This window comes from Calypte anna, chromosome 7, assembly GCF_003957555.1.
Source record: "Calypte anna isolate BGI_N300 chromosome 7, bCalAnn1_v1.p, whole genome shotgun sequence".
Classification (NCBI taxonomy): domain Eukaryota; kingdom Metazoa; phylum Chordata; class Aves; order Apodiformes; family Trochilidae; genus Calypte; species Calypte anna.
This window is the reverse complement of record NC_044253.1, coordinates 10,647,477-10,662,089: the sequence shown is the minus strand read 5'-3', so window position 1 is coordinate 10,662,089 and position 14,613 is coordinate 10,647,477. Positions and strand designations below refer to the sequence as shown.

Sequence of the window (14,613 nt, the reverse complement as noted above, 5' to 3'; positions counted from 1 at the left end):
TTACACTGGGGGTAGGTGGAAGAGGAGTGGAGTTAGGGCAACATATGAATTACTGCCAGGTTGTACTGTACGGTTTGTTGTACTGTACAGGTTGACTGTACAGTCATGGACACATGACTTCCTCCCTATACAGATACAGTGGGAACTTAGAGCTGGATAAAAAGCCCAATATTTAAAAGTCAAATTTCTTAAAATGAAGCAGGAGATCTTCTCAAAAAAGATGTAGTTTGAGACTTAAGACTAGATACATTTTTAAGGCACAGAGCTTGTAGTTTCTGAAAAACCAATAAACAGGATACTAAGAAATCAGGAATGCACAAAACTATGCACAGTTGTGGAAATCTCCTGTAGCTACCCTCTGTCCATCACGAGAAAAGGAAATCTACAAATCTGAAAATTCCAGCAAAAAGTCTTTCTAGGGGCATTTGCCAAGCACAGATGTCAATATATTGACATCCTAGTGAGAATTTTTGAAAAATGACCTCAGCAACTAATTAATGAACAACTGAGATGTCCATGCAGCAGGTGTTTGGAGAGCATCTAGGAAAGGTAACCTTGCCTTTGCCTTACCAAGTGGTTCCAATGCTTAGTCAGTGCTGCAGGCCAAAATCATGCTCATACACTTGAAAGATGATGAGTTAATTTATTACACTGAGGTCACATTGAAAAACTGATCTGCAGTTAGATACAGATAAACTTGCTGAGATTTTAATATGAAAACCAAGGTGGTAGTGGAAGGAACAGAAAAAAAAAGATTCCTGTTAATGGGCAACTCCAGTTCCTTTCTAACTCAAGTCTCTTACATTTATGGGCTATTCCTCAGTTTTTCTGCACTCTCCTTGGTCTTGATTTGCTGTTTCACACAACTTATTCTACATGCTGCTGGAAAGAAAGGCAAAAAGTTTGACTTTGGGGCCCTCTCTTCCTTGTTCATTTAATGAGAGTACAGGATCATCACTATCAGATTTATATCCTGTCTTGGATTCTCAAAATGTTTGTTCTTTCTGATAAGATAAATTCCTCTGCAGATGAACTCTTTGAAGAAAATCTCCTGTCTAGCCATCTTTGAAACTTTTTATTTTTCTTTAGCCTGAGTCTAGTTCAATATTTATACTGTGTGATGAAGCAGAGTATCAGCACCACAACCCATCATAACCAATCATAGCATATCATAACAGCCTATTTTCAAGGACAGAAAAATCTAAGCTTGTTCAGCAGCTACTTCTATCACTAAGTCATAATAAATTGTTTTTATTAAGATTGTCCTTCTGATCCTGTTCTTCTGAACATCTGGCACATTAAAGCCACAGAAGAAGTAACATTGTACTAACCAGCTGAAGATGGACCAGATGATACAAGCTTTCTAGGCTGCAATCTAGTAGGACTGCAGCTACCAAGCTATGGTTTCAAACTGTACTTTTACATGCCCGCTAACCTTGCCTGTGCTACTAGACTAAGAACACAAAAAAGCTATATCTTAACAAAAAACAAAGCAGTAATGGCACTTTAACTTGTAGGTTATTATATTTTACAATTGCTTCCATTTGACTAGTAAAAAAAAGTCCGTGGAGTGCACTAATAATTGGAAATATCCCACCTGATCTTTTAACCAGGAAATATGAGAAATGAAATACCACACCTTAGCAACATCATATGTTTCAGAACTCATTTCATTGTACTGTTATTTACCAGTTGCTTTGCTTTCTGTAAGAACCAGAGTAAGAAGACATACAGAAGAGTATGAAATAGCAACATGCCATTTTTCCACTGTCTGCAACAATGGAAGGTGAAATAATGAGGCAAAAAATTAAAAATAATAATTAAAAAAAATTAAAAGGTAAAACCAGTAAGAAAGGGAATGCTCACTGGGACTGACCAATCTCACACACAGAGAGTTTCTGACTGGTGCCTTAAAATGACAATAAAAGTAAACTAATTTTAAAAAAAATTTGTAAATGCTTGATAAAAACCTGATCATTGGTTTGAGTATTGTCACTGACATTATCTGCTTTCTATGAAAAATGCCAACTTTTCTTCAAAACCTGAAATCTAAGAACTACTTTTGAGTTTTGCTTTTGTGCTTTAACAATTATATACTCCAAAAATTGTTTTCCTGACCCACTCCTGCTGAAAAATCCAAGTTCCCGATCTGCTCTTGCATAAAAAAATAAAATAAATATCAGATGCCCTCTACTGGCCCTCTGTTTAAGTTAGAATTTCAGAAGTAATGAATTTCCCAAATTCCTTCTAGCCCTCACTTTTGTTACAGTAAAGCTGCAGTTTCCTGCCTCTCCCAGACAAATCTTACCACTTCAAAGTTTAAAAATGTGGTTGGTTTGATGATATAGCTGTCAGCATGCAACCGGAGCTTGATATAGACAGAAGGAAACAGAGAGAGCTGAGAGGGGAAATCAACAGCCCATGGAAAAAAAAAATGGGTTTAGGGAGAAGAATGGGGGAGACCTAGAACAAAGAACATGATCATACCAGGGTTGAAGTATCACAGAAATATGGATGGCAGTAACCAGAATTCAATGTACCAAGCATGAAGGTGAGAGAAGAATCTGGGATCCACACAGCTTTTTAAACCCTTTGGGTTAACAAGTTTCCTTAAACAACCCAGTCCTTCCTCTGAAAATACTATTTTTGCTTTCAGGTTAACAAGGTGTCTGGCAAGAGGTGCAGACAACAAAATGCTAGTACAGATTCCTAGCTTGACTACTAGGAAGAAAATGTTGTACCAGGGTTAGACTTGTCATGAACCTTCACAAACAGGCAGATTTGGGATGCAGGGAGATGAAGATGCAATTGAACAACATGTACTCTCCAACTGAGAGACTGCTCTGTAAGCACTGATAGTTATCCCAGTGCCTAGCATGCTCATCAGTGTTATATTTGGCACACATTCAGGTTTTGCAACTCTCCTGTCTCTTCAGAAACAGACCTGCACAGCTCCCACCTCCTCAGGAGAGTAAACACTGGTGCATTCTCTGAGTAAATTCCTAAGTTGCAGATGCAACTTCACTATCTTTGCAGCTTCAGGAAAGGGCAAAACCAAACAGAGAAGCCCTCTATAATCTCTGTTCCTTACCTTCCCCTCAAATCTTGCAGTGGCTCCCTGCTGCACACGGATGTTCCGAGGAGGAAGAGTAAATGCTGGTGCTTCAGGAGGGACAGAAGGGCTGACTGTCAGGGAGGTTTTGGAGACTCGAGTAGATGTCACCAATTTCACATCCCCCATGGTGTGGACTGATAAAGAGAAACAAGTGTTAATATAGAAGCTATGATGATTAATTACTTACTTTACTGTAACAGCTATGAGTCAGATCAAAGCAGATTGCTCCATCTGCATGCTAGGTTTGTATACATAGTAGTAGTCTTCAGCCTAAGGTGACAAGTGGGGTTTTCTGGTGGGGAACTGACCCCCAGGAAGACTGCCTGGTGGTGGTCAAGGTCACACTCTTAAGATGAACTCAGTTTGAACTACAGTCCCAGACTAGAGCCTTAAACAAGAAGTCATCCTTTACAACTGCATTAAAAGGTAATAACTTTTTTCAGGAGGATATTTTCACAACGTGACTTTGATTTTCCTGGCCTGGAATACACCAAAATCAATAAGTCTCAAAAGCAGAGCCAGTGTTTAACAAGTACTTATGAAATAAAGAGACGTCTGTTTGCACTGGATTTAAGTTGCAAGTGGGAATGTGGAAAATCTGATTTTTCATAACACGCTTTCAAGATCTTAAGAAATATCTGGATATCTCCCACCAAAGTACTGCTAGTACATAACAAATACTTTTGCAGAAATTCCAAGTCTCCACTGCAAATCCTTCTATAGCACATAAACTGGTATAATAGAACTGAGACCAAATTTAATAACTCTATGAAAATGGCATTTCAGTGGCCTCATTACAGATTCCTGTTTCAGAGGGGATTGTTCTGCTAGACAAAATACTCAACAGAAATAAAAAATTATTACATTTTTTAAAAGTAAAATTTCAGATTTTCTAGGGGAAAAAAAAAAGTGGTAGCTGAACCTAGTACTGAACTCACTGCCTACCAGTCCTTGAATCTACATACATTAGAAGCCCAGGTATATAATGCTTATTTCATAAGCAACTTGAAAAAAGAATAAAGACTAAGAAATGGACCCACCAATAGGTCATGTTAAACCAAGGAAGAACACTGGGCTAGGTCTGTCATACACACCAACCCATAATATACTATGTATTCATTAATCTGATTCTAAAGGAAGTTACGATTGTACTTGAGTAAACATTGAAACTTTAATTATTTTTTCTGGTGTTAAATTGAACTAGGGCTGCATTATTTCTGAAAATCTGAAGCATACTTTTCCTAGAACAGGCTGCAGTTATCTAGGGAGCAGAGAAACATCAAACTCATTCATTTCCAAATAGGACTTAGTCTCTAATGTAACATGTGTGCATTTGAAAACTCAAGTCTGAAAACAGTGCTTTCCATATACCCTGCCTGACATGCTCCATAAACATATTGAAACACCTTCTCTACATTGAGCAAAAACACCTTCAGAGGGAAGCTCCTCTCATGGAAGTTATCAGCCTAATAATTAGATGTTTAATCTGAACTGGAAGTTTTGGCTTCCTCAGTCAATAGAGAGAAAAAAACAGCTTCAGAGAGAGTTTTGCTCTCAGGTGTGGGAGGCACAGTGCCTTTGGCTTCACAGCTGCACTTGTCAGGAACTATAGTTTAGAAGGCAAGGCCTTCCAGCTAAATTATGTATGTACACAGATTTTCTAAAAATTCTTGAAATCTCCTTCCTCATTCATAAGACTCAAGATGACGTGGACTTTGGATTTCTTCTGGAATGGTGTTCTGTTAGCATTTCTGTTTATGGATCTGGAAAAACCCAAGAAAATCTTATTTCTAACAAATGAATTACTGAGGCTGACGCATAAATGGAAAAAAGATGATTTCCTTAACTACAAGAAACTCTTTAAAACACAAGCAGATAAAAACCCCAAGCCAACCAACCAAAAAAAATCCAAGCAAAAATTATCTTCACATCTTAATGTATCACAGAACCGTATGAAATCATTATTTAATTTAAATAAGGAAGAAACTGATTGTTTTCCAGAGATGAGATAAAATCCAAGACTTGTTTCCTTTCTAACAAATGTACTTAGCACCCTGACAAAGCATGGCAATCTCTCACAGCTATGGTCATTACAATGAAGTACCATTTGCCATTTTTCTCATTAAGGAGAAGACTCCAAACTCAATTTTCCATTTAGTGAAAACTGGAGTTTATCCCAGCAGACTTTCAGTCAATTACACAATTAAACTGCTCCATACCCCTCTGCTAAACTGCACCTTTTCATAGCCTATTGATGCTAAAATCCACAAGGTATCTCTAGCTGTGAAACTCTGGGAAAAAATTTGATAGTTTCTATAGTCTTATAGTGACTGCGATAAAATTTCCAGACCACCAGCAGAGATAATAATGTGCCAGGTATGATACAGAGCATCTGAAAATCTTCAGTCTGAAGACAATGTAATACATGGATTCTGTAAGATTCCAGTAGCAAAACCTATGCTTCTGCACACATCTGTATCAGCTTTACAACACCAAACCAACAGTAAAAAGCAGCTAACCCCTAAATGTTGTTTAAAAGATAATATTATAAGAGTAACAAAATGGAAAGCAAAACAAAAAATGACCACCACCCCACCCCAACAGCCAACATCCAGAATCCAATCCAAACTTGATATACCAGTGGAACTCTGTTTTTGTCAATGCCATTAAAATAGCTGAAGGAAGAGAAAACTAAATGCACATGTTAACTAAATGAAGATGTTAGCAGGACTAATCTATAGGGACAAAATGCTTAAGTATCTGTCCTTAGGTACAGTGCACTGCTAATGCAGGCAGACTTTAAGGAACTTGTTAGGCATGACATCTGCTTACACACAGAAGCCTCCACACTGAGGCTACAAATTCACCAACACCTAAACAGAGCAGATGCCTGGAAAACAAAGTGTTCAATATACTCTCATCCTCCAATCATCACTGGGCTCAGGTATGCCTGAACTGCATTAGCTGAAAAGTCCTGTGAAAGACCCTCTGGTGAAAAAAATGAGCTAAAGCCCCACACCATCTTTCCACTGGAAAAAAAAAGAAACACAAGGGGGACAGGTAGAAAGAAAAAGACCTGAACAACTAAGCCACTCCTGCTGGTCAAGTCACGTTTCCATACCATTTTGGTAAGATGTCAGAAACTGTCAAAAGATCAATGCCTAACATAGTGAGATTGTAATAAAGCAATAGTTAGTATTTTCCATAAGCACATCTTGCACATATTTGTTTTTCTAAATCAAGTGTCTAAACAGAATTGAATTTACAAATTAATATTAGCTCAAATCAGCACAAGAGGTTTTCTAGCAACACAATCATCCACATTCAATCATGCTCTAATCATCCACATTCTGCAGTCTGACTTCAATTAGTTCTGTATGCTGAAGAGGCTTCTAGTAAGTAATTAGGAAGTAATTTTTTTCAGGTTATAGAATGTTTAACAACTATTTTCCTAGCCAAATAAATATTCCACGTTGTGCAGTTTGGTTTTATCATGGAACTACTACGTCCAAATATTTTAAAGAAACAAGGTTTCAGAAGACAAATCTTTTTCAAACTTAGATTTGAGAGAATGGAATAAAGCAGACACTTAAAACCTATGGAAAGTACCTGCTTATTTTTGTTCTTTTATGTAAGCAACTGCTAAATGAGGTTTGAAGGATGCTGCATGAACTGGTAACATTTAGTTTCACACGCTGTGTGCACCTAGACTGCTCTTTAACCAAACCCAACTGTAACTGAAGTTGCAATACAAACACTGTGATATTAAGCATAAAGGAAAACCAACACACAACTGTTGGCTTGAAGGGTAGTGATGTGGTTAGACAGCATTTCTAATCTGGATTTTTTTTATTCTTAATCCTTTCTAAAAAGCACATAAATCCTTACAAATTCTCACAGTGTGCCCTCTAATCTTTCTAATACCAAAGCAGACTAATGTGTTTCTAGCATTTTTTACTGGGAATAAATCTGTGTCACCCAATACTCTGCTCACAAAAATAAACCCAAAAAAGCAAACACTCCGAAATCCACCTCTTAGTTTTGCTTCCTCTGCTTATTTTATATTAGTAAATACTTACCATCAGCTTCCTACACAGCCATTTAACTAGACTAATCTCTTTTTATCAAGTCCTTCCTCCAAGGCAGAAGAATTATTAGTTTCAGAGGGGGCATGTGTGTGCACATGAGAGAACAAGCTCTTACAACTGAGAAAAAAAGAACTGCTTGCTGAAAAACCTCTGCTTGGTTTACTGAGACAACAACTCTGCTCCCAAGCAGCACATTTCTACTTGGTCCAGCTATTCTATTATTTTAGCCAGACTGCCCTCAAAAACCTCTGAACCATCTCTGAAATCTGGATAGAACCTTCTGAAGCCTTTAAAAATAGGAGCAGAAAGATAGACAGCCCAGGGGCTGGAGCATTTGTCTGCTGTTTGGGACTCCTGGTTGAATTCCCTGCTCCATAATGGGCTGCCTGCATGACCTCAGGCAAGTCACTAAGCCTCTCTTTTGCCACAGCTCCCCATTTATAAAGTTGGGATTATCGTACTTCCTTACTAAAAAAAAGTGCTGTGAGGATGACTGTATCAGAAAGTGGGAATCAGGCTACAGTGAGAGGACCTCATATACAGCTAGCAAAAAGGAACAAAACTACCACAAATTTACAGGATGCTGGATCTCTTTACAGCTTTCTTATTTTTATAAACAATTCATGTGGGTGTGTGTATGTGTTTCAAAAGGCCACTTTACTAGGCAAAATTTCTTTCTTGCTTTCTTTAATTTCTTAATTTTCTTTCTTTCTTTTTCTTTCTCTTGATTTCTTTATTTCTTTCCTTACACAGACCTCTGAATTCAACAGTTTTGCTAGGGAGAAAATTTTATCCACTATGCTTCAAAACCATCAGTATTTAAAAGGGATACCTTAATTTCTAAACCTGCTTGACAGCTTTCTTGTTTTCACACATCTTATTTCCTTCACTACAGGCTCTTTCTTTGTCACAAATACAAATGCCTAGTTACCCTACTTCTATACAAATCTGTAACTGAACACATTCTCCACAAAACTACAGAAACTGATTTTTGCAGCCAGATGACTTGTGACTGTCTTTTCAGCCTTACACTCCAAGACTGTATCCTGCCTCCTGACAGCTACCAGCACCCAAGAAGCAGCGTGTAAAAAGAAGAATCAGCTATGGAAGATCAGCAAAGGTGATGAAGGCTTGTGTAAAATTAAGAGATGGTAAGCAGCTGGAAGTCAGAACGGGAGGAGAGGGACTCATAACCCCACCATTCCAGGCAGCTTCTCCTTTAGACCCAGTAATTTTAATTTGAATTGCCTCTGGTAAGGGAATAACAAGAAGACTGTGCTGTTGCAAGTAGGACTAATTTGAACTGGCCATGCTATAAACATAAATGAAATAGAACTTTTATTTTTCTAAGGGAACAATAGGCTAATGTCCTCAAGTCATGCTTTTGTGATGTTCAGATCTTGCTGTGCCTGTGCTCTACTATTTGTAGGTCTTGCCAAGTGTTATGGTCAAGCAGAGGCTCAGAGTGGGTCCTGACACTATAGGAGCAAAAGAGATTTTGTATCAGTGCTGACTTGACGGGGGGTTCTCCTTATGTTGTTTCATCCAGAAATGATCATTATTATCTCACTTGCTCTCTACATAACTGGCTTCTAGAAAAGCCCTTTTGTCATACAGATTTTCTACCCAGATCCCTGGATGTCCTGTCTTTTTCTCAGCTAAATTTGCTAGCGACCATTAGAAACAGCAGAAAGAACAGGATCAGATGACAAATCTTTATGCACAATTCCACAATCCAAAAATTTTGCAGGCTTAAGTGAAGCAATACCATGTGTGTGAAATCCCTGGGTTGATTCCCACAGTATGCATTTGCATAATTGTCCCACAAAAATGGGAATTACAGATCAACTTGCAATTTGTGCTAAAACTTCAGCTCACTAAAATAACAGCTAAAAAATTCTGCATTAATTTACTATTTCTTTTGGGACCATCATCTCAAAGATTTTCCTAGAGGTAAGCAGGTTCTTCAAATCCCATCATTTCAGTTCCTTGGAATTCACGCTCCGTAAGTCACCCATGAGGCTTCACCGTAGCAAGAATCTTGTATACAGACAAAGAACAGGCTCAAACTCTTCCAGGAGCTCTTTTTAACAAAACACTATTGCAGCCCCTATGTTTTATTCTTATAAAATAATGTTCTGTAGACTGCTTTGAAGACTAAAATCCTGCCAAGCTCCAAAGGCAATGTACGCATGTGAGACAATGAGATTTTGAGCTATGAAGTACAGAGTTTTCTGAAATGAGGCTTGGTCATGGTCTTATATAGCATCCTGCAACACCTTCCAGGAGTTCAGGCTACACACCTTGAGAATAGATGAGAACAAAAACATTTTGTGGCAGATTTCCTCTAGTCTACTGTACATCTTGGGTATCCTTGCAAGGAAAAGGAAAACTGTTCCTATTTACTCTTTCAGGCCTTCTGCAATACTCAGTTCATTAGGTTTTATTGAAAATGCAGATCACAACAGTGGCTTCTGTAGAAGTGTTCATATGTAACAGTAGCTAAACCAGTGTGACTGAGAATAAATATCATCATTAATACCCACCTGACAAGCCTCTGAAAGAAATAAAAAGATATTAATGTACAGCTTGTGTGACACAGTACTGAACTATGTCTAGCACATTGGGCAGAGAGTAAGAAGAGAATCTATTTGTCTCAACAATAAATTTGGAGCTTTTATTATATTTACATAAATAATACAGCATGGGTTTTAATCTGAAATGGTTTCCATGGTACAATTACACAGGTGGGTGAGGAATTCCATCCTCATCTTTTATAAAAGAATAACTCAATATCATACTAAATGACCTACATTTATTTAAAGGTAAGTTTATTAGAACACAAAGATGATGACAGTCTAAACCTCTATTTATATAAATTGTATAAGAAAATAAATATTCCATGTGTTCTTACCAAGGAAAAAGAAAATCATGCCCTCCTAAGCCCTTTGAGTTGTCTGGTGAATAAATCACTAGCTAGGACGTGCACTATAGACAGTTGTAACCATTCTCTAATTTTCTCTACTTAACAGTGCTGTTTAGGGTATTAAAGATACCAAGCCCACAGGATTTGAACAGATATCTAGATTTCCCTACTGTCAGTAGTCATGTTGCTGCAACAAAACACATCCAACATGAGCCCCAATACATGCCTTTGCACAATTGTACCCTAATGGTCTACGGATATATTACATCAGCTGCAAAGGGTATTTCAGGCACACACAAGGAGATTGAAAAAAAATATGACCCCAATATGGATGTATATCTTTGATAACATAAACTCTTCTTGATTACAAACAGACATGTTCCATTATTCAATTATTCCATAACCATTGAGCATTAAGCTTTAAGAAAAAACATGCCTATTACAAAGCAGATAAACATGTGTCTTAAAAGAATGCAATGACATTTTAAGACTCAAAACCTTGCATGTTTAATTTGAAACATCAGACTGAGATGCAGTAAATTAGAAAAGACCACAAGAAACACAGCTTCTTAGCAGCTGTTATCTTAGAAGAAATGGGAGTAACTAAATGTGACATGCATCAGGAAGGTTCAGTCCAGCATCCGTACATAAGAATTATTTTAAAGCAACAAATTGGAGCCAGAGGGAAACCCAGATGGCAAATGGGATGCAAGTTAAGCTTGATCTTGGTGATTCCAAAGAGGCTTCCAGTAGAAGTATGGTGGGAAGAGTAATTCAATCTGACTTCAAAACCTGCCACAATTCTAGTTTACAAACTACATTAAAAAAAAAAAAAAAGCAAGACAGAGGGGTTTTTTGTACTAAGCAGCAGGTCAGTGGTAAAATTCTACCAATTTTCCTTTAAAGGATTATTTCTAGTACTCAATATATATCAAAATCCAAACACCTCAGTGTGTAGGAAATGCTTGGACTAAAATAAAAAAAAACTGTCTGAATTTTATCACTGACAGCTGGCCTTATAAAGAAACAAACTTCTAATCTTTCCTTTTATAGTCCTTAAAGAAGGATTTTCAGGATATGCAGAGCATGCATTTACAATATCTGAAGAAAGAAAAACCGCACCAGTCCTCCTCATCTTAGCAATAAACCTTTGCACTTTATTTTTATATAATATAAAATTTGTGCTTTACAAGTAAAGGAAATAAGTGGATGAAGCTGCTGTTTATCGTAGAAACATTCACACAAAGATCACTCAAAAATTCAGGAGACTTCTGGATGTGGGTATAACCTTGATCAATGAACAGGATCTAGACTAACCTATTTTTGCAGGAAGGAGAACAATTTTCCCAATGCAGTGCTGCCTTTCAGTGCTGCCACACTGATGCAAGTAGTGGAGAAACATGTAGGGAGACATTTTTTTAGGGTCATCTTCACACTGCAGATAAGAATTTGCAAGCTGTTTCCTATCACCAACTCACATGTATGTGGCATCAGAACAAGACAGAGCATCCTAGTATCACCTAGGAACCTCAGCTGCCCATGGACTTAGGAAGGCTTGGGTGAAATATTTGAAGTAGAGACTCCTGAAACCCTGAAATTTAACCTGTCACTGGCAACCATGTGGTGGTAAAGCGTGTCATAAGTTGACAATAGCACAAAGTTTCAAGCACATAAGCACAAACTTGCATCTCCAGCTCTGGCTTCAGACCTTAACACTAAAAATACCCAAGCCCAATAATGCTGCTTTGCTAATAGCAGCACTTAGCACTTAATACCTTCCATCCAAGGCCCTTAAAAATAATTTATATGCATTAACTCTCCCAGCATCGTGAAAGAAGAATGATTCAGATGATTCCATGTATCAGTAATTATAGTATAAGACTATAAAGATGGGAGACAAAAAGTAAAATCAGGAAAGAACCAAGGACTGAATTTTAAAATTAATTTTCTGAAAGGAAAGACAAATATTTCCTATTTATCTTTTTCCAGTAATTCTTTATATTTGAGAGCAGGTTTCAGTAGGTCTTCTATCAGTGCTAAGTTTAATTCTGGAACAAGTTAACACGGAGAAAGTTTTGAAACGTTTGCCTACCATTTGATTTAAATGAAAGGGCTTATAGAAAATTAATATTATGTGATGTCTTAGCAATGGTAGAACGTTGTGCTAAATAAGCAGTTTACAGTGAAGTTGTCTGTTGGGATTTTTGTATTTATTTCTTTTTTTAGGTTCTACACTTCACAGAGTAACCACAACATTAACTTTACTTGATTCTGATGCTGCAGTTGGCCAATTGCTGTTGCTCATTTCCAAGCCAGTAGGATCATAAAATTGCATGAAAGGTGAGTCACGGAAAATCTGTGGTTCGTAAAACACGGAATTTTTAGCCTCTAAATTTTGCTTTGTACTTTAGTTTCAAATACAGCCAGAACTCAAAAAAATAAAGACAGAAAAAAGTCTGCCAAGTTCTGTGCCATTTGGGAAAATGAACACATGCACTCTATTGGCTGAGGTGTGTGAACCCTGGGGTAACATTGGAAAGAAACCTATTGACTTCAGCCAGAGATAGACTGGGCCATGGTTAGACATCACTAAATTTCAAGTTATACTGCAAATACCTAATACTAAAGGAATGAGGTTCATTCGTTTGAAATAGCCACTGGTTCTTCATGCTGAGGTACTCTGCACAAGGCCAAATTCTGTGCTGCCTTCCATTCTATGAAGTCCCATCAACTTTCAGCAGAAAACCTGGCCCATAAATTCTCCTGCAAGTTTATTTTTTTCTTGAAATAGCAGTTTTGTTCATGTATACAAGCCAGTGTGCTCCAATAATCATTGGTTATACATCTACCCTTAACAATGGATTTGGCACTGTAGGAACAAGAGAAACACCACCTTTCTGAAAAAGTTTTAACCTAGCTGTGAGATGAGGCTATACATTGACAACACTTTTTTTCTTTTTTTCCACTCCCTAATTAATTAAGAGTTGGGTTTGTTTCATAAATCCATGAGATAGCATGCTAAACTTATTGCTGCAGGATGCTCCAGACAGAGAGTTCACAGGATTGAAAAGAACATCTCCAATTAGAGTGCGGAAGAAATTTTCCCACAGTGCTAACAGCTCTCAAAACTTCAGGTTAAAGCAATGTCTACTACAGAGAATGAGTTTATGGTTGGGTCCACAACACCCTCAGCCCTACACAACCTGTCTGACATAGGACGGGCTCCTCTGACCTTTTTTCTGTCTATTCATGGAAAGAAAGAAGTGCAAGCTTTAAGAGTGCCATCCAGGAGAGCTGTACCACAGATCATCAGGAAGGTAAGGTAGTCTTTATATGGCAAAATGTGAACCTCCATGTGCAGGTCCTTTGATCTAGAAACTTCTTTTCTACTTTACCTCTTCTGCCCAGGTTTTAGCAGTGATGTGACCAAATTAGAACAGCTCCTAACACTGAGGCCATCTGTGTGCTCTTGTCACAGCTAGTAAAGGTTCCACATCCAGTGCTGCATGATGTACTCCAAGCCTGAACTAGGTGGAGACTTTGGAAACAATTAAGGAAAAAGTGGTAGTATTTTTATAAATTCTTATATGGAATAATTGCCCAAATGGGCTCCACTAGGTGAAGAAGTTAAGGTGGTAATTATATTCAAACACTCATCAGCTTGCTGCAAAGAGAATGTAAACAAATTTATTCTCAATGTACATGGGAAATAAACTGTGAAGTCATGAGCTTTTAATTGTACCAGGGACAGTTTAGACATTATAGAAAAAGTTTAATAAATAAGCATTGAAGCACTCCTGGAAGAAATTGCTTAAGGGGTCCATGGAGTCCATGGTGTTGGAAGCCATACAAATGTGTGTCAGGAGTGACATGTACAATTGATTTAGTCTTGGACATGGGAAAGAGTGGATGGCCCTCTGAAGTCCCTTCCAATCCCATGACTCTATGATTCATCTGACAACTGATGTTACATTTGGACTACGATACAGGACTTTCATATGCTGGATGTGAGCCAGCAAGACAACTAGTATTCTGTAGAGAACACTGTAAATCTGAAATGAAACAACTGTTGCAAGGTAAAAAAAAAAAATGTCAGCCTATGAAATTCACAACAAAACCAATATATAAATCATTAACATTGCAGAGCTTTGTGAGGAAGGAGACAGAAGGAATCTGGTTTAATCTTACTTAAGCGCCAGTTTGCAAATCTCAGCCAAATGTCCATTTCTGATAGGAACTGAACACAGCTTTCATTTGAGACTGCAGAGAGTGGGACAGGCAGGCAAAGACATCAATAGCTTGAAATACATGTCCATTTTCACACATGAAGAAGCCAGGCTGTTACGTTCAAACACCTCCCTGCATGAAAGAGCTCTTCTCCATAATTTTTACTGCATTTGTAAGTTAGAGTTACAGTAATTTACTTAGATCACATCACATTTTTTTTGTCTGTGTCCTAGAAAAGCATACGATGCATGGTCTCA

At 37.7% G+C, this 14,613-nt stretch overlaps 1 protein-coding gene across 1 annotated transcript in view; it reads right to left on the bottom strand.

The window, feature by feature from the left end:
* MYLK (myosin light chain kinase) overlaps positions 1-14,613 on the bottom strand; it is a 193,796-nt gene that overhangs the window by 129,796 nt on the left and 49,387 nt on the right. The window contains exon 3 of the mRNA XM_030453933.1: positions 3,092-3,249. Within this exon, the coding sequence (XP_030309793.1) occupies positions 3,092-3,241 (150 nt within the window). The 5' untranslated portion in view covers positions 3,242-3,249. The remainder of the gene's footprint in view (positions 1-3,091; positions 3,250-14,613) is intronic.